Source organism: Lipotes vexillifer, unplaced genomic scaffold (genome assembly GCF_000442215.2).
Source record: "Lipotes vexillifer unplaced genomic scaffold, Lipotes_vexillifer_v1.1 scaffold691, whole genome shotgun sequence".
NCBI lineage: Eukaryota > Metazoa > Chordata > Mammalia > Artiodactyla > Lipotidae > Lipotes > Lipotes vexillifer.
Genome location: NW_006788040.1, coordinates 3,376,772 through 3,397,355, shown reverse-complemented (window position 1 = coordinate 3,397,355; position 20,584 = coordinate 3,376,772). Strand labels below are relative to the sequence as shown.

The window sequence follows — 20,584 nt, the reverse complement described above, 5'->3', positions numbered from 1 at the left end:
GGCGTGGGGGGCGGTGTGGCCGGGCGCACACGGACGCATGCGCACAGGCCCGCTCCGGGGCGCCCTCCATCCCACCTCTCCCCCAGCTGGGGCAGACACCAAGGCTGCAAAACCACGTACATTCCTCCTGGGTGTCTCTCCCCACACACCCCGTCGAGCCATCTCTGCAGCCAGTGGCAGGAAGCCCAAAATCAGGACTGTAAACTCTGTCCTAGTTAGGACGATGACCAGAGGGGACAGACTGAGGACACTACGCAGAATCGTCCCTGTCACCCTGGGGCTTACGTAGCAATGGCTTGTCCCGGCTCCGCAGTGCTGCAGACCTTCCACCCGACCCCAAGCTGTTTCCATCAGCTGCCTGAAGGTGCAGGCTGGAGAGGCATAGCTTCTGAGAAGGCCTGACATTTTGTACGTTGGGATTTGCCATGAGAAAGTAAGAGGCAGCATTGCATTGTTCCTCAGAGTCTGTACCCATATCAACTAGCTTTACTTCAAGTTTCTGGTTCATTTTCTAAGGCAGGTGTAGCCCTGAGCTTTTCAAAGGCCTGAGCTCCCTCCAGGGAGACAACAGTATCTACACATGATGTGGTTCAATTACTGCAGCAGTGATTTTTTTTTTCAGCAAAAGTTGGCGGTTAGGGTTCTTTAAAATATATATTTAAATAACTTTTTACATTTACATATAATATCTTAAAAAACAAAGCAGAGAAGTCAATCCCACACACCTCGAACCCCAAGCACACACACTTTACAAAACAGAAGAGTAACATGTTATCAAGAGGCAAAAGACTAAGAGAATTTTGTCTGTTGGTTTGTTAACTGGGAGGAGGGGCTTGCCACACGTGGCTCACATTTTGGGTTGAGGAGGGCTCTCTTTATTACCACTTTTGTGTTTGTCAAAGCTAAAAAAATCTTTTTTTTTTCTTTTTTTTTTCTGTAGGAAGTCAGAGTTTGGAATCTCCGTACAGTTCCCATTTCCACAGAAGAGTTCCATCTGAGCTCAGGCTCCAGGGCCGCCACTGTCGGCCAGGCGAGATCTCGGTCCTGGGAGAGAGAGAACAATTGTCAGGGGAGGGGGCCGGGCCCGCAGGCTTTGGGCACCACATGCAGGGACGAGGCAAGGGACCTGGGGGCCCATCCCAGCGTGTGGTGGGCTCTCAGAAGTGACAGCTCTGGATGCTGGATGGACTGTGTATATGGTAAAGGGCTGAAGTGGAGCCCCCTTTCTGAGGGCACGGGGGCCTTCTAGGGAGCCGGCCTCCCTCATTGGGTTCTGCAGAGCCTTCTGGAAACCCTTAGGCAGCATGAAAACACAATGTACAAAAGATGTGCCTTGGGCCCTGTTGCAGGCACTGGGAAGACCCCCACTGCGGAGCTCCCACACCTCACAACAAAGTAATTTCAGATCGTGAAAACCTGGGAAGTAAACAGAGGGTGTGAGAGTGAGCTCGGAGGGGGCTGGAGGCTGGCTCTTAACCCAAGATCTGCAGGAGAGAAGTGGTAGAGAGGCCTGGAGGCTGGAATGAACCTGGCACGTTGGAGGAACAGGACAGGGGCAAAGGCGGCTGACATCATGAAGGAGGGATGCGGGAGGAGGTTGGGCGGGTGGGGGGGGCGGCAGGGCCTGATCATACAGACCTGGGTGAGGGGTTTACATTTCTAAAATTTGGAAGGTAATGGCAAGTCAGTGAAGAGTTTTCTGGTATAAAGACAGACTTATGTTTTAAAAAAGACGACTCTGGCACCCACGTGGAACAGAAGGCAAGACTGGCCACAGGAGACCAGTCAGAAGGCTACTGCCCTCACCCTAGAGAGAGGAAATAGGCCCGGCTGTGGACAGCAGGCGGGGAGCAGAGCAGATCCATGTGGGGTTTACTTTGGAGTTGGAATTGTCCCAGTGCTATTCAAAGGTGCTAGACTGCACACTGTTCACTACTGAAGACAAAAGGTTTGGCAACTTTATCACAATTTGATGATGTCTGCTGAATCTAATAATAAAAAATCTGGACTTGGGTTTTGCATGTCTTTTGCTAAGTTTCATTTTTCTGGGGATTCAATTTTCTGGACCAGGGGAAAACCAGCACATGTGGTTCTCACAGACAGGCTGAGAAGCCCAGGACCCTGATGCGTGAGGGGCAGGGCAGGCTCAGGGCTGGGGCCTGGGCTTTTGGCCTGAGCATCTGGATAGGGAGCCTTGGAGAAGGGGGTGCAGAGGGAGGAACTCGAGACACTGCTGTGGCAGGATCAAGCGGGAAGCTTCTGCAGCATCTGGGGGAGAGAGCTCATGGAAGCAGAGGGCCCAGCAGGTCTGGAGCCCAGAGGAAGGGCTGGATTGGGGAGTAACACTTGGAAATCATCAGGTACGGATGGTGTTTAAAGCCAAGGACACCAAGAAAGTCACTCAGAAAATGACTGTGTGGAGAAAAGACCCAGATCCTGGCCTACCGTCACCGCCCGCTCTCACCTGCAGCCTCGGTGGCTGTGGCGCTGGAGTCCTGAGTGTCCTGGGGGGCACGGGGGGAGCTGGCCCCAGGGGGCCCCACGTCCTCTGGAGGGCAGGGAGGTGACAGCGGTGCCCTGGCCGGGCAGCACGGAACCCGCTCTTCTTGCTGGGCTGCTCCCAAGCCCCTGTGGGGCCACAGGGCATCTACCCAAGATCTGCAGGAGAGAAGTGGTAGAGAGGCCTGGAGGCTGGAATGAACCTGGCACGTTGGAGGAACAGGACCGGGGCAAAGGCGGCTGACATCATGAAGGAGGGATGCGGGAGGAGGTTGGGCGGGTGGGGGGGGCGGCAGGGCCTGATCATACAGACCTGGGTGAGGGGTTTACATTTCTAAAATTTGGAAGGTAATGGCAAGTCAGTGAAGAGTTTTCTGGTATAAAGACAGACTTATGTTTTAAAAAAGACGACTCTGGCACCCACGTGGAACAGAAGGCAAGACTGGCCACAGGAGACCAGTCAGAAGGCTACTGCCCTCACCCTAGAGAGAGGAAATAGGCCCGGCTGTGGACAGCAGGCGGGGAGCAGAGCAGATCCATGTGGGGTTTACTTTGGAGTTGGAATTGTCCCAGTGCTATTCAAAGGTGCTAGACTGCACACTGTTCACTACTGAAGACAAAAGGTTTGGCAACTTTATCACAATTTGATGATGTCTGCTGAATCTAATAATAAAAAATCTGGACTTGGGTTTTGCATGTCTTTTGCTAAGTTTCATTTTTCTGGGGATTCAATTTTCTGGACCAGGGGAAAACCAGCACATGTGGTTCTCACAGACAGGCTGAGAAGCCCAGGACCCTGATGCGTGAGGGGCAGGGCAGGCTCAGGGCTGGGGCCTGGGCTTTTGGCCTGAGCATCTGGATAGGGAGCCTTGGAGAAGGGGGTGCAGAGGGAGGAACTCGAGACACTGCTGTGGCAGGATCAAGCGGGAAGCTTCTGCAGCATCTGGGGGAGAGAGCTCATGGAAGCAGAGGGCCCAGCAGGTCTGGAGCCCAGAGGAAGGGCTGGATTGGGGAGTAACACTTGGAAATCATCAGGTACGGATGGTGTTTAAAGCCAAGGACACCAAGAAAGTCACTCAGAAAATGACTGTGTGGAGAAAAGACCCAGATCCTGGCCTACCGTCACCGCCCGCTCTCACCTGCAGCCTCGGTGGCTGTGGCGCTGGAGTCCTGAGTGTCCTGGGGGGCACGGGGGGAGCTGGCCCCAGGGGGCCCCACGTCCTCTGGAGGGCAGGGAGGTGACAGCGGTGCCCTGGCCGGGCAGCACGGAACCCGCTCTTCTTGCTGGGCTGCTCCCAAGCCCCTGTGGGGCCACAGGGCATCTGGACCTGGCAGCGTCCCACCCCAGGGGCTGAGGCCCCGAGTCCCTTGGCATTCGGAGGGCAAGCCCAAGTCACAGTCCACATCCTCCGGAATGATGGGGATGCGCTGGCTCAGGTCCCGGGCCCCGGGGTGGCAGCTGGGCGGGAGCTCCTGGGCCAGCGTGTACTGCACGCGTACCGAGCAGTCCTCGGTGTAGCGGCCGCCGCCCCCGCCCCCGCCCCCATGGGCCACCTGCTTCTCTTCATAGAAGCAGCAGGGCAGGCCCTCATACTTCACCCCATCTGTCCTGGGCAAGTGGTCCGGGTGAAAGCCATAGGGGCCCTGGGAGCTCCCTGGCTGTGACTCCCCACCCTGGGGGCCGCAGCCCTCACAGGGCGGGGCGCCCAGGAACAAGATGCCGCCCCCGGCCGCTCCCGCTCCGGGGTCTGGGGCGGGGGTCTGGGGCTCACAGCAGCAGGCACACGTTGGCCCCTCCCGGGCCCCCTTCCAGGTCCTCCTGAGGTCCGGGGCGGCCCCGGGAGAGGTCTCGAGCCCCCCTTCTGAGGTAGAGCTGTTAGGCCCCCGGGGCTCCAGGGAGGAGCTACTGCTGTAGTTCATCTCCAGGCTGCAGGTGGACAGCTGGTCCCCTGAGGGAGAGGCGGGCCCGGGCCAGGGCTCTCCCCGCCCCACACCTGGGCCTCGGGCCGAAGCCAGGAGCTCCTCGGGGGGCGGGGAGCCCTCGAGGCGCACCACGGGCCCCCGGCCTGAGCCCCCCATGTCTCCCGTGCGACAGGGGCTGCGGCTGCGGTAGACGAAGGGGTCGTAGTCGCTGCTGAGAGAGCTGCGGAAGGTGGAGCAGCTCCCGTACACGCCCTGGTTGCTGACCTCCGTGCAGTCCACCACCGAGTCGCTGGAGGAGCAGCGGCACTGGCCCGAGCTGCCGCTGCTGCTGCTGCTGCTGTCGCTGCCTGGGCCGTCGGCCAGGTAGCCGCTGCACACCGAGCGGTGGCCGTGGTAGCAGCTGAAGCTGGACGCGCTGCCGCTCTCCAGGTGCGAGGCCGGGGCCGCGTGCACCGCGGGGGCGAAGAGCAGGCCGCTGCCGCCGCCCGGGGGGAAGGCCCGAGCCGGGCCCCCGGGGGTGAGGCCGGGAGGGGGCTGCCCCTCCTGCTCGGGGTAGCTGAGGCCCCGGAAGTAGTAGTGCTGGTACATGGTCTCATACTGGGAGAAGCAAGCTGCCTTGGAGAAGCTGCGGCCGCCGAACTTGGGCCTGCGGAAGGGGGGGGCCGGCGAGTAGGGCCGGTGCTCCAGGCCGCAGCGGTGAGGGGCCAGGCTGTGGTCCAGATGGAGGGGCGGGTAGCCGCGGATGTAGGCGGGGGTCTGCGGCGGGAAGAGGCCCTGTTCCCCGCGCCGGTCCATGGTCAGCAGCGTGACAGGGTTCCCGTGGGCGTCCATGCTTGTCCTCGTGGGGTAGGCGGGGATGGCGCTGGCCCTGTGTACGCGGCCGGGGTAGTGCACCGGCAAGATCACCCTCTGCTGCCGGCCGCGCGCCAGGCTGCCGGTCTCCAAGCACACGGCGCTCGGGTTTCCCTTTTGTTCTGGGGAGAGGCGGAGGAAACGCGGTCAGGGGGGCGAGCACGCTGGGGCCAAGGGCTCGAGGGGCGGATGCGGGCACAGACTGAGGCGGCCGGCCCCAAGGTGCCCAGTCTCACGACCATGGCCCATTCTAAGCTGCCGCCAAACCCGGCCACGCGGGTAGAGGCCTCCTGCTTCTCCACTCGAAAGGTGGTCACTCCTGTCAGGGTCCATCTCCCACCTCCCAGCTGCTCTGCACGGCATAAGGCTCGAGAGAGCAACAGGGACACGGAGTGGAAAGGCATTTTTCCCTCTTGGAAGAACAGCTACCTGGAGGGCACCCTGCCTTCCGGGCCCTCATCCACCACCACAGGGAGGCAGCAGCAGCATCACAACCCCAAGGTACCAGGCACAGCAAGCGTCACCACTGTCATCCCGCTGAAGAGACTGTGGGCCCAGGGCCTGGAGAGGCTGGGTGCCTGGCCCAAGGTCAGGAAGCCAGTTCATGTCAAAGTGAGAACCCAAACTCAGGGTGATTCTTCAGAGGCCTCCAAACCCCAAGCCCCCACGCCTCCAAGTCCAGGTGGCAATGCTGCGGTGGTTTGCTCGCTCCCCAGCACGTGTCCTGCTCCTGCTAGGTACTCGGTAAAGACAGTGACACTCCAGCAACAACAGAGGCAGCGGAGAATTACCTATGATGTTGTGTCGACAGTGGGGGCAGGTGTGGTGCTGCAGCAGCCACGGGTCCACGCACTTCCTGTGAAAGCGGTGAGTACAAGGGATGACCCGCAGCTCCTGGGAGGGAGAGAGGACACACAGCCTGAAGGGAGGGCACAGGCAGAGGGCGGTGCTGTCTTCAGCCCTGCAGTGTTTCTTCCCGTGGAGCCCAGACTGGACCAAGGAGCCCAGTTCACTGTGGCAGTGCCCAGAGGCTCCCCCTCCCCATCTCTAGCTACAAGTGGGCTCCGTTCCCTGGAGTCAGGGCCCACACATGGGTTCTAGGGAGAAAGATACGGACCATCAGCCAGCTCCAACCACGGTGCTTGGTGTTGAGGGAGGAAGCCAGCTCCCTTCTTGTGAGGAGGGCACTCACACCCACGCCACACACAAGGGACCGCCAGAGCTGTATGCTAGTGCAAATGGTGAGCCTGGGGGTATGGAAGGGTGGCTAGATACACCCCAAAACCTTCTGCACTTCTGGGATGGTGGCTGGCTCCAGATACCCAAAATGGGGTGGGTAGAAAGGAAGATGCCCAGGACTCATGATTGACAGGTGGGGCAGCAAGGGGGCAAAGTTCTCCCGTCCTCCCCTTCACTGGACCCTCAGCACTCACCTGGGGGCACACAGTTAATAACAAAGCACCCAACGTGGAGAGGAGGTAATGGGGTTCTGAGGCAGGGAGAACCACCTCTAAAGTTCCTGAGCCCAAAGCACCCTCCAAACTTGCTAATTTTACATTCTCTGACCAGCTCAATGCAGTAACATTCAAACTAACACCTAAGGCTGTGCCTGACTGTGGCAAGAGTCCTACCTGGATTTTCTCGTGTAACCTTTGTGATCACCTGGAGTACAGGTCAGTCTTGGGCCCATATCACAAGCATAGGCACAGAGAATAAAGTCACTTGCCCAAGATCACAAAGCTAGAATCCTCCTGGGCCCCGATGAGAACTCAGGCAGTCTGCAGGTAGAGACCATGTGAGACTATTCATCTGAAGGCCTCTGCAAAACCTCTTTTTTCATCCAACAGTCTGCACAGCAGCGAGACACTTTCATCAAAGGGGCATCAAATGCCTGCAACTAATTCTGAAGTGGTTTGCTCCCCACTCCCCAAAATGTGTGTGTATATGCACGCCTCTATCCAGAAGGAGATGAAGCAAATGTGGCAAAATGTTAACAATGGGTGATTCTAAATGAATGATCCAGCATTCATTGTCTGATTCTTGCAACTTTTCTGAAAGTTTTAAATTTTCAGAAAAAAGCTAGAAGGAAAAAGGGGACATCACATCCCTTGTCTCTCTCTCTCTCTTTTTTTTTTTTTTTTTTTTTGCGGTACGCGGGCCTCTCACTGTTGTGGCCTCTCCTGTTGCAGAACACAGGCTCCGGACGCACAGGCTCAGCAGCCATGGCTCATGGGCCCAGCCACTCCGCGGCATGTGGGATCTTCCTGGACGGGGTCACGAACCCACGTCCCCTGCATCGGCAGGCGGACTCTCAACCACTGTGCCACCAGGGAAGCCCCCCTTGTCTCTTTATAAGTAAAAACGTAAATGTTCCATACAGCTTTGTAAGAGGGGTTTGTATCAAGTCAAGTGCCAGAGTTTTCAGAAGAGCAATTCTGAAATTAAGTGTAAATGTTCTTACAACAAGACGTTTTCTGGCCCATTATATATTTCTGATCAACTTCCGAAATCACCTATGTTCAGCTCGGTCGCCTGGAGAGAGTGCCTGTGTATGTGGCCACCCACTTCCGGGGGGCCGGGGGGAAGAGCAGTTTGAAGGTCTCAGGACGTCCCCTGGAGACCTAGGCAGCTCGGCCCTTCCCCTGTGGGAAAAGCCCTTCCCCTTCCATCTGCGGGCCTGTCTACCTCATCCCCACCAGGACTGGCCCCGCCTCTGCCGTTACCTCTCCATCGATGTACTTCTCCAGGCAGATGGCACAGTCGGATGTGGAGCTGCTGCTGAGCGTGTCCAGGGCCCCGCAGCTTCCCTCCCGGCGCCCCTTGCTCTTGGAGTTGAACTTCCTGGTTTCCATCTTCTCCAGGGCCTGCACGGCCAGTCTGTTCATGGAATTCTGCACAGCAGAACGTGGTCCGTGTTAGGGTCTGGGACATGTTAACAGCACCAGTCACCCCTGGGGCCATGGTCGGCCAAACACTAGTCTCCATCAGGCCAGGACAGACTTCTGAGAAATCACCAAAGATTCAGAGGCCACGGCACAAGAGCACAGATCTTCTAGACTCCCAAGTGTCCATCACATCAGTCTAAGTAGCAGTACCAGCAGAGGTCTACTCTAATTATTTGGCCAACTCTGCTCTGTGCTAAGGGTTCCTCCCTTCATTGAAGAACGTTCTGAGGGCAAATGAGACCATGCATTGGGGTGCCCAGCACTTGGCAAACCAGACACGCTTGACAAACATCAGCTGCTGCTCTGTCGGTGATGGCCACCCAGCCTCGAGAGAACTCAGCGCCCACTCCACCGTCTCTCGCTGTGGACATCACACTGCTACACCTCTGAGTCTAGATTCCTGAGTATCCTCCCATTGCCCTCTACCCCCAAATCCTTCCTTCCTACAAGCACATCGCCTTCCTACAAGCACATCACCTGGAGAGCTTGGTAGACGCAGAGTCGGATGAAGCAGGTCTGAGGTGGGGCCTGAGATTCTGAGTTTCTGCCAAGCTCCCAGGTGATGCTAATGCTGCTTGGTCCCCAGATCATATTTGAGGAGCAGGGCTCTAGGGGTCCAGGTTGACATTTAAACATTTCTTTGGAAAAACCCCTGGCTGGAAATGGCCCCAGGGCTCGGCCTTTGTAGGACTGGCCCTTTTGGAACAGATACGACACAGTGCTATAAGCTTTGCTCTCGTTTTTCTCCATCTTTGTTGGTTCTAGGCCACTGGGAACAGGCTGCAGGGCTCAGGACCAGGTTTGCACCGGCAAAGGGGCAGCAGGGATGAACACTCACAGGCTGCTGAGTTACCTGACTGCGTCGCTGCTTCAGCTTGATTTTGACAAGGAGGATGAGGCAGACCAAGGAGACCACGACAAAGAAGGCCAGGAAGATCCCCATATCAAAGTATTCCGTGGGTTGCTGGAACAGAACACGGACACAGTGAGTCACAGCTCTCTTCAGCCTGGGGATTGGCACACGGCTGGGTCAGCCCTGGTCGGGAGAAGGATGGGGCCACCGGGCTGCATTTCCCCTCCTTTGCAGGGCACACGTGGGGTTCTGCTAATACGCACACAGTGTGCTATCCAGGCCCAGGTAGTGCCCCGCAGCGTGGCCCGGGGAGGCCGCAGCGGTCTCAGCCAGGCCTCCTAACAGCCAAGAGAACTCTGTTCACAGAGCCTCGCTCCCTGCAGAATAGCGCAAAGTTTGCTGTAACTGGTAGGAGAGGCCCTTCCAAATAAACACAAATATCACATTTATGGGACAAAAGAGTGAGTGTCATGTTTTGAGGGAACAGTGATTACTAACCATATAATTAATGGTTTACAACAACTCAGAAAATTGTATGCTGCTTCCACAAATATCAGCTTCCACTACAATGAGTCATATTTACCAAAGCGCCCTTTTTTCCTTTAAAAAGCAGCCAGCAAGTCAGTTCTTTTGCAAACTCCCTCTAGTTTTAGTTCTTACCTTTTCCTCATGGCACACTGCCTCCTAAAACCTTAAAGTTATCTCATCTGGGACGTGTTTAGCCAACAGGAATGGAGTTTTGCTAAATGAATGCTATGGGTATCCGGATATTTTGTGCAAAAGACCCATCCTCTATGTGAATATTCCAATATTTGTGAGGAGGAAATAAACCGTCTGTGGTGCACCTGTCCTAGGTTCCTAGAATCTTCAGTCTGAGGTTGGGCAAAAGATGCCAGCAGTGTCCCTTTAATACACCTAAGAGAAGCCTAAAAAATGAAGCTATTCATTAACCACCTGGAAGTCGTGAGCCCCAATCCCTGTTGAAAGCTTACTTTTCCAGAATCAAATACAAGTTAGGCGGTTTCAGTAATGCATTTGCCCCATAGGAAGAAGGAAGCAGAGGCTTTATCCTCTAGTCTAGGCCAGACGGAAGGAGGGAGATACAGGAAGCTGAGTGCAGGGTGGCCTTCCCTTCAATTCTCCTCAGTTAGCCTTTCACAGGGAGATGGGACAGAAGAGAAAAAAGGATAGGAGGTTACCCAGAGGGGATGCCAGGTGGAAGAGACATTTGGTCACAAATCACCTATCTCTGGAAGGACTTTTCAAATTCCCTCTAGAGGAGCCGGGTGAAATTTCTCCCTGGCCTCCAGCCTTAAGTCTGATCTAAACCTGCAGGAACCTGGGGCGCATCAGCATTGTAGACGGAAAGAAGGTAGGAGCAAAAGGCCAAAGCTCAAAGGGGATTAAGGCACAGGCGGCAGCAGGGAAGGTGGCGGCGTGGCCAGCGGAGGCTCACTCGAGGAGGGCGGTGCTGGATCCTTGCTCGAGCCACTTTCTGCTTGTTGACAATGTTCATCAGCTTGATGGCGTCTGCGCCCTTCACGTACACCACTGGCCTCTTGAGTGGATCTTCTGACCCCTGGTTTAGCTAAGGAAGGAGAGGAGGTCCTGGTTAGAAGACGTAATTACTTCAAGAAGCAGGAGAGAGAAAGAAAGGCTGGAGGAAAAGAACACGAAATACCCTTTTGGAAATCCTCAAACTCCTCAAGCATCATAGGCTTGGAGCTCCCAGAAGGACGAGGCTGAGGATGATGGTGGGACCCCAAAAGGGCCTTTGAAAATGCCTCACCAACCCTCAACTTCTTGGCTCTTACCCCTCTTGATACACTTGCCTTGGAGGATGATGTGCAAACACGGATAACTAACAAGGGCAGACAAGTGCAAGGGCCCTGAGGATGAGGGTGACATGACCGTGAGAAGCCAGGCTAAGTAAAGGAGGTGCTTCTCTCAGGGACACTGCAGCATTGGCCTGGCCCGAGGAGCTTACCTGGTCGATAGCTTCTGGGTTTTCAGACACATCGAAGATGACTGCAGTGGCTCCCCGCTGCACGGCTCGCTTGGCCTGGCAGAGTGAAAAAGAGCAGGTTGGTACCCTGGTCCTTACCTTTCCGAAGCTGGCCTTGGAAATCAGACCTGTATTCGAATGCAGAATCTGACAGTCACCAACTAATGTGACTGGGTGAGTTACTAACTTTCCTAAGCCTCAACTTGCCCATCTGTTTAAAAAAAGGGGGGTGGGGGTGGGCAATAGCACCTTGTACAGTTATCCTGGGAACCAAATGAGTTAGAAATGGTGAAAATAAATAGCTGGGTACTCGATTAACCTTTGTCTCCCTATCCAGCCTAAATCTTAAAATCAAACTACAAATCAACAACCTGCCCAGTCAGCATAAAGGTATTGGTTTCAGTATTTTCTGCTATGAACACAGGGCCATTGGCAGCTAAAGCAAATGCCTTTGGTCCTTCTCTTGCGGTCCTGCTTCCTCCCCACATCATCCAGCACCGCAGTTAGAGGAACGTACTGAATATTTCCGAAGTAATCTCAAAACGGTCAATTTTAATAAGTGACATAAACTAAAGACCTTTGGACATGCTGTCGGGGGAAAAGCTACGAGAAATAATTGTAAATGGGGATTTAGAGCAGTTGGCTGCCAAACCTGGCTGCACATCAAAAACCACTTGGGAAGTTTGTAAAGCAGATTTCCTGGCTCAAACCACAGAGACTGATTCAGCAGGGCTGGAGTAAGGCCCAGGAAACTGAGTTCTGAAGCTTTTCTGAGGGATTCTGATGATTCAACCACTTGGGGAACTACTGATCAAAGATGAGATTAGAACGTTTTAGGGACAAATGAGAAGGGGTGGGATTCTCTTTTGGAGGAAAGGACTCCTTTCCACCCCAGTGAACCTTCTAATTTCATGTCCAGCTAAGGGAACAACGGGTAGAAGCTGAGGAAGAACAAGACGTAAGACATAATCCTTGCTCATAGGAACCTGAATCTCGTTAGGGAAGCGAGACACCTCTAACGGGTGGGGGGAGGGCTCAAAACAAAAACCAAACCCCCTATAAGATGGGCAAATGATGGCTAGTACTCAGAGGTCAAGAAAGTCTCTGTGAGCCAGAGTGCTTGAGAAAGAATAAAATCTGAATTCCTTCCCCACAGGAAAGCAACACTGAGCCTTAGACCAGAATGTGGCTAGAGCAATAGCTCCATCAGCCACCAGAGGGCGGTCTTACCTCACAGCTTCTACAACAAGACAGCTCCCTGTACTTGGTACTAAATAAGCAGGACGGTGGATTGTCAGGGATGCAGCAAAGTCCTCCGCAACTGAACAAGCTCAGACACCTGAGTGCTGTGCTGCAGAAGCTGTCCTTGTTCTGCTGGGGACCCTTTCCTGTTGAACTGAGATTCGATGTATTTAGTCTGCTCTGCTGCTTGCCCGTCCCACCCCGCTTCCCCGCCAGCACGCTGCATCAGGAGGGGCCCCTGGGTGCTGTCTCCAGCTCTGCCAGACAAGCTGCCAGTGGTGGGCGAGTCAGAGTCTCTTTCAGCCCCAGCCTCAGTTTCCCCATCTGTAAAAGGAGGAAGGAGCCTGTGTCATGAGGACTAGGGTCCCTTCCAGTTCGCAGTCTTGGCCACTCAAGGAGGCAAGGGACTGTCCAGAGTGACGCAGAAAGAGCTGCAACAGCTGTCACTTGCCTCCAGCAAGAGAGGACATGACGGCCCAGTGAGAAGGTTCGGGGCCAGGTGGTGTCACTTTCCTCCATAAAGCTCTTTAGGGGCACAGACCCCTTTGCCTGAGGTCAACAAGCCCTCGGGGGCTCCAGAGTTAACTAACAGCAAGTGGGTGCCAGTCTCAGGGGGTAGCCCAGCCGTGTTCACAAATTCAGGGACGCAGAGGGCCCTGAGGGACAGCACCACAAACGAGGAAATAGACAGGACTTCGCGTTCCTTTATTTGGCTTTTGTTCCCTGCTTAAGCACATCAAACGGCACCTGAGGGGACTGTGTGTGCAGCTCCCTCTTGCTTGGGAGCTTCAATGGGGGTGCATCTGGAGAGCCTGGAGGCCAAGAGGCTGCAGGCCCCAGGGCAGTGCAAGCCTCGGCTGCCCCCTGCTCCCACCTCCAGCCCCCCTGACTTCACGAGGAGGCAGAAGTCACAGGGATCTGGAGGCCAGGTATGACCCCCATGGGCCAGGCACGTTTTAAAAGGCATTTTAGGGCTTCCCTGGTGGCGCGGTGGTTGAGAGTCCGCCTGCCGATGCAGGGGACACGGGTTCGTGCCCCGGTCCGGGAGGATGCCCCGGTCCAGGAAGATCCCACATGCCGTGGAGCGGCTGGGCCCGTGAGCCATGGCCGCTGAGCCTGCGCGTCCGGAGCCTGTGCTCCGCAACGGGAGAGGCCGCAGCAGCGAGAGGACTGCGTACCGCAAAAAAAAAAAAAAAAAAAAAAAAAGGCATTTTAAACAAAATCTAGGAGGGAGGACTCATCTCCAGGTTTCTCGAGTGAAAAGAGCAGGTCAAGAATAAGGTGCTTAATCCTGTTTACAGCTCAACTTTAGACACAACCAGGTTAATGCACAGGGTCCAAAGTACTAATATTTTGAGAAAATGATAATTCTCACAGTCGGCTTACTTTAAAAGTTATGTTTAATGTAAGCTGCTGTTAAATTAAGGTTGTATTTCCTGCACTCAGGACCGGACAGGAGGCGAGTCAGGATTACGTCAGGAACTCGCCTGTCAGGAGCAAGGCTTGGGATTGAAAATAGGCCATGAATAATCCACACTTAAGAAAATGACACGTTGATCATACTATTCCCAAAACAAATGAAAACATAGAACACTACTTGGTCATACTTTCCCCCTTGCCCCACATTTTCAGTTTAAAAATTGATGAGGCATCCTTAAACATGTCTTCATATGTTAGGTCTTTCACTGTTTCCTCTAGTCAAGCTTGGGCTGTAATATTATTTCAAAACACTATCTTTATAAAGGCACACAATGTCCAAATCTCTCAGAATAAGGCTGTTTCAACAAAATGCTGAGAAAGATGCAGCCTGGTGCCTGTTGCTAGATGAAGGTCACTGGTCACTGGGCTTCGGTTGGAGAGGGCAGTTACCCTTGACCTGTGCACAGACTGGACTGGGAAGAAGAGCATGAGAAGGGTGTGAGCAGCAGAAAGCAGGTGGGATGTCCTGGCAAGGCCTCCCATGAAGGCCTTGCCTACTGACCTCTGCTCGCCCTTCCCCTCACCCCACTCACACAGGTGTTCCCCACCCTTCATCACTGCTGCTGCTTCCATCAGGCCAGGACAGGTTGGCACCAGCCAGCAGGTGACCACAAGCCCTGCAGCAGAATGAGGAATAAAAGGTTGTCATGGTCTCTCATTTACCTTTCCGGGGCTGTGAGACCTGAGGCTAGACAGTTACCACAGCCACTGAGACACGTAGCAAAAGCACAAACATCTGCAGACTTACATATTGCAAAGTACAAAAGGTCAAGCTCTAGAAGACAGGATCTTACGTGGCTGGCATTTATGACAATGCGAGACTCCTATGGTTATTCGATAAATGTTCATTCTAATTGAAAGCAAACCTGCCCGGACCGTACTCTTGGGTTACTGCTCCCTGAACGTGGATTTGGCTTTCTCCTAAGAAAGTGCTTCTATCAATATGTTTGAGTCTTGGGATTTCCCTGGCGGTCGAGTGGTTAAGACCCCACACTCTCAATGCAGGGGGCTCGTGAATTTCTGGACGCGTTGGGGGCATTCTGATAAGAATAGTCCCATTTATCACCTAGTGGGTGAGAAAACCTACAGCCTAGAGTCTGCTTGGGTTTCAATTAAATTCAGGAATTCCAATCAGGAATGGACCTGACACTCTCCCCGGTGTGTGCAGTTACACCCAGACTTGGTTCGGGGCTTGGTCCCACCCCATAGCTACTCCACAGAGCCCCTGGGAACAGACTCCATTTCCCCCTGTATATCCATTTCTTCATCAAGTACTGGACGTGGCGTCCCCAGTGCCTAATCTTTATTGTAGGAAAACTTTCGATAGCACACAACCTTAATCGGAAATAACCCAAAAGATGGCCCCAAATCTCCTTTGTCCCAAACGCCTGACCAGAGGATAACCCAGGAAGCTGGACTGTTAGCACTGATATGAAGGCTTGTGTCTTCAACCTCTCACAGGAAGTTCTGACATATGGGGGCTTCAAGCAGACTTTTTTTTTTTGCCTCTATTGAATATAATTTCCCATTCTGGTCTTTTTGTACTTATCATAAGCTTCCAACAAATCATTTAAATTTTTTTGTTAATATGTTTAAGGCTGTGATATATCCCTTCAGATACGCTACTCATATCTTTTTGATATTTGGGCTATTCCAGTTTTTTCTTTATTCTTGTAATTAATGCCATGTTGAATGAATCTTGGCTTACATTTCCAATTTTCTTAGGATGGAGGCCCAGGGCCAAAGAATATGAAGATTATTAAGAACCTTAATACAATCCACATAGGATTTTAATGCCCCTCCTTATAAACCCACTCAACTCTTAATTTATCTGCAGTAATGACAAGATAAGATGACACAGACAGTAAAACACAAATCTGTCAACAGATTTAACTTCTGGATAAAGTGGCCCATTGGTGAGCTGGCTAGGAGGAGGCAGGCAGTCTCAGAGTAACTCTCTGCGTGGTGCTTCACGTGCACAAAGATCTCCAGAGTGAACTATAATGAGTTGATCTTACCTAGCCTACTGATTCTTCAAGGTCAAGTTCATGTGCAAAGCCTGTCGCATAAGACCGGTAAGTGCTTCTCTTTAGTGAAAAGCAGCTCTTGTCCCTCTCTGAGTTCTAATACCAGTCAAGATTCTCCTCTGCCACTTATCACTTTCTGGGATGCATTTTTCCCCACAAGTGTGACCATCTTTAGTATTTTTGCCATTAAATAAAAGTAATATGAGCTTGACATGAAAATTTTAAAATAATTGAGAAACTGAAAGCAAAAGATAATCTACCTATTACCTCCCTATATCCCAGCTTTATAATAGTGTGGTTTATATCTTTCCATTTTTTTTAAACTCATATATTAACAGCAATAAAATGCTTATGTTTATATACACTCACATACCAAAATATACTTAAAAATAAATTGGATGTATATAATGTTCTCAACTCTGCTGTTTTCCCCCTTAACTCAACAATTTACTCAACAATATTATATGCAGTGATGCAGAAAAATGTCCATTCTTCTTACCAGCTACATATATTCTTCCATTATATGGAGCTTAAGACTGTCCCTCTGACAGGCATTCAGGGGATTTCTTCATTTTCTCTATTATGAACAGTGCTGTATTTATCTTCTTGTACTAGCATTCTGGTGGAATCTATCCTTTAAATCGCTACTGCGGCCCTGCGGAGTCTAATGGCACTAACATCTCACATGTAAATGTCTTGACTGGGTGCCAGGCTAAGCTGCCCTGGGGTCTATGGAGCCAGGAGGTACATCTCTGACCAGTGTCTGTGCCCCGTAAAGCCTAACAGAGCAGACTGCCCTGGGCACGGCCCATACTCCACAAATCAACATAGTAGGCGGCAGTAGAGTTTAATTCTATTTGAGGTGCCATTTATTACTTTATTTGTTCAACGGTAGTAATTAACCAGTTACTACGTGCGCCAGGCCTGGAGGATACACACAGTGAGCAGAATGGTGGCCGCGCGTCCTCACGGGGTGTCCATTCTGTCAGCAGTGCTGGCACAGGGCTCTCTGAAGAGGCTGGGGGAGTCATCAGGAAAGGTCCGAGCGTTTGGTTCTGAGGGCCAATGCGTAAGAAACTACCAACCAGGAGTCACTTATCCCACATCCCTGTAGTAGGTGTCAGTGGAGGAGAGACTGTCCCGGTCAGTGTCCTTTGAGAAATGCTGCCTGTGATAAGACTCTTAGCTACCCGGCATCCCCAGGTTTTTTGACACAGGACCCTTTTTGCAGCAACTCCTGTCCACACCCTACCCTCCCTTCTATGGGAGAAATTCTGGGACCCAAGGCTCCGTGCACAGGCCACGCTCACGTGACAGGAATCTCACCCCCTAACCACTCCCTGGCTCTAACTCACGTAAGAGGGTGAGGGATGGGCCACAGATCGACGTTTTGATCTGGAAAATGATTACTAAGGAATACACACACTGCAGTTTAAATGAGATGGTTCCTGGTATATTCAATTACAGTTGACCCTTGAACGATGTGGGGGTTAGGGTGCTAACCCTCTGCGCAGTTGAAGGAAAATCCACGTGTAACTCAGTCACCCTCCGCAATCTCGGTTCCTCTGTCTCCAAGGCCCTCCGTACCCACAGTTCTGCATCCACAGATTCAACCAACTGGGTTGTGTAGCACTGTAATATTTACTACCGAAAAAAACCCCGTGTATAAGTGGGCTGCATGGTTCAAACCTGTGTTGTTCAAGGGTCAACTGTATACAGTTCAATTTGACAACTACCTAAGAGGGCCAACTGTGTGCCAGGAGCCCCAAGAAAGATACAAGCCAGGACCTCCTAGAAGTGTCTGTCTCCACACACTTGCTGGTGTCCTGGGGGAAGAGATCTTGCTTAGCAAGGAGCAGGGTGAGGGTGCTGAGGTCTCTTCCTTTCTTACCCAGGAGAGTGTTCTCTTGCAGCGCTCCTCTGGCATACTGATACAGCAGTATGACCCAAGGTGGCAGAAACCATGATCATAGAGAATCCAAAATGGCACCAGAGTCTCAGCGCTTAGTTCCCACAACCTGGCATCAGCTTTCTGCTTCAGCAAGGTCCCCAAGCTCCTTTTGCCGCTGCTCCCAGGGCAGAGCTCACTGTTCTTGCTCAGGCTGATACAGGTGCATGGGCCTACCCTCCATGCAGTCCTCACATTCCTACAACCAGGGCTCCCTCCTTAGGGAGGTGCCCCACTAGCGCCCCCCAGGGGGCCAAGCTAAACTACAACCCTTTGTCCTCACTCCTACACTCAACTGCTTACTAAGTTTTGTTGATTCCATCTTCCAAATCCATCCACTGTTTTTCCATCTCCACTGCTGCCACCCTGTACAGGACACCAGACTTCCCACGTGAGTCACAACAACATTCCCCCCTTGGGGGTTCCTTAGTCCACCCCGCCTGCCCCTGGTAGGGTCTCCACGCAGCATAAGAGGGACTTTTCTAGTTAATAAACCACAGATCTGACCTGCCCCACTCTCCCCGAACAACTCTGTGTCTGCTCTTAGAATAAGATGTGACTTCCCTGGCTTTTAGCAAACTCAGCACTCCAGCCCCAGAGCCTGACTAGGAGGAGCCTCTATAGGTGAGCCTGCCCACCTGCTGGGGAAACACACCACATCTCCCCACAGCCCGCCTTGCCTCCTCTAACTCTCCCTGCCTTGGGTGTCACTCCCTCCGCACTGCCTGGCCTGCAGCCTGCCTCTGAGCCCCACGGGTGCAGCTCTTGTGACATCACACTGTAACTGTTTACTTAAAGTGCCTCCCTCACTAGAGGGCAGCCAAGGCCTCAGACTTCTTTCCTGCTCAATGCCCAGAATCCCACAGAGAGCCTGGCACAGGGTAAGTGGCCAAGAAATGTCTGTTGCTTAACCTAAAATGGATGAGATTTTGCCCTTGGGGTTAGCATCAAACACCCTGGGCCCTGCTACTCCAAACACAGGCTGTAGCTCGCTCCAGGCCACCTGATCTCCTGTTTCCTTTGACTCTTGAATTGTGGAAGGTCCAATTCTCTACCATATCTTCTTAGAACTCAAGATTCTCCGCACTGCAGATGTTTGGGATTTGGTTTCTTATTAACCGCATGCACGTCTTCTGCTGTAGTGCTTGCTGATGGGTCTTTGATTGGTGGTTGGTTCTAATGTAGGAATTATTCTCCCTGGGCAACCTCGACCCCAGTCACTGAAAGTGGCTCTGCCTCGTGGTGGATCTTTATGGGGCCCCGGGCCTCTTGTGAACACATCTCCGATGTCAGAGCTCTCAGAAAACGAGCCTGTGCACTTGCAGAGTCTGCCCTTTCTACTCGAGGGAGGAATGCAAGCCTCCCTGAGAACTCTCACCAAAGGAAAGCTGACCAAACGATCAGCTTCGGGCATATCCACAGGGACAGACGACAGGAGATGTGGATTTTCACAGTTTTCTCCCGATATCACTTAGGGGAACTTTGCTTTTCTTCAGCCTAAAAGACTGATGGAAAAAGATGGCCTGCACCACACAGTGGAGAGTGTGTGGACAGTGGCCTGCCCTCCCCACCTGCTGTGAAGATCCTGGGAACTGGCCACAGATTCCAAACTCTAAACTCAGTGGTGGCCTCAGGTGGAGCAATGAGAGACTAAAATCACAGGCTTGCGAGGCTCGTCCACCTGAGGCCTGAGCTTCAAGCACATCACTGCCAGGAACCCAGGGCCGGTAACAAGCCCTGCTTAGGCTGCCACTGCCACAGGGCCTGCTTCTGTGGCCAGGGAGGGGCAAGGGCCTGTCAACACGACAGAGATCCACCAGCCAGACCCAGAGACACCCCGCCTGACAGCCACCAGTCTCTCTTGGCTGCTCCCACCCCAGTGCAAACAAGCCAGAGCTCACCAGGTCCCTTTATGCCCCTCCCTCTGGAGGCCACTAAGTGGATTTTAAAGCTGCCCTCCTCACTTTTTCCTTTCCTCCTCCCCCGTGTTCTTCACTGAGTAGTGACCACCCAGGCACCTGGCTCTTGAGCATTCTGGTCAGCTGCTGTGCCCTGAAGCATGAGTCACTGCACGACAGGGGACACTCTTGCCAGGCAAGGGGGCTTCCAAGGCCCGTCTCACCAAGAGCCCTGTTTTCCTACAGAAACCTTTCATTCCATAGGAAATGAGGTCACACACCAGCGCACATGGGTAACTGGTGAGAAAATCCTGGTGCCAAGAAGGGGGCGGGGCATCAGAAGAAGTGGCCGGAAAAAAAACGACCCTAACACCTTAACGTGCACAAACCGTCAGGGGAATCACCTGCAGCTCTGAGGGAATCTGTAGGGGGTAGGAAGGAAGGGGGTCACATAGCTTAAAAAATAACCTGGTTTCTTTAACAGTATGTACAACAAACACGATCTTTGCAAACCAAACGTGCAGGGCATTTGGCTAGTTTACTGTCACGACTTGGCACCCCTAACCCACTGCCTAAGGCAGACCAACACAAAACAGCCCCCAACGGAGTGGAGGTCGGGATGCCGGGCAGCCAGGCGGGCTCACTTTCCGCGGGGGGAGGAGACGGGTGTGGTGCAGGTGGGTGGCGCAGCCCGGCCCGCTCCACCGGCTCCTGGCTCCGGGGCTTGGCTGCAGCTGGGCCTGACCTTCCAGGTTTCCCTGGCCGGAGATCAAAGCGCCAGAGCCACAAACACGGCTCAGAACTCCGAGGCCCCGCGGCCACCCCCGTCCCCGGTCCCTCCCCCTCGGCTTCCCCACACCCCCAGCCCCTCCCCCCACCCGGTGGGGCCGCCATCGGGGCGGGGCGGGGCGGG

At 53.4% G+C, this 20,584-nt stretch overlaps 1 protein-coding gene across 1 annotated transcript in view; it reads right to left on the bottom strand.

Annotated features, from left to right (window-relative positions):
* Positions 1-960: 960 nt before the first annotated feature.
* ZNRF3 (zinc and ring finger 3) overlaps positions 961-20,584 on the bottom strand; it is a 55,747-nt gene continuing 36,123 nt past the window's right edge. The window contains exons 2-8 of the mRNA XM_007461155.1: positions 11,060-11,134; positions 10,529-10,660; positions 9,073-9,183; positions 7,998-8,165; positions 6,066-6,168; positions 3,639-5,396; positions 961-1,044 (exon numbers count right to left, since the gene is read on the bottom strand). Of these exons, the coding sequence (XP_007461217.1) occupies positions 1,001-1,044; positions 3,639-5,396; positions 6,066-6,168; positions 7,998-8,165; positions 9,073-9,183; positions 10,529-10,660; positions 11,060-11,134 (2,391 nt within the window). The 3' untranslated portion in view covers positions 961-1,000. The remainder of the gene's footprint in view (positions 1,045-3,638; positions 5,397-6,065; positions 6,169-7,997; positions 8,166-9,072; positions 9,184-10,528; positions 10,661-11,059; positions 11,135-20,584) is intronic.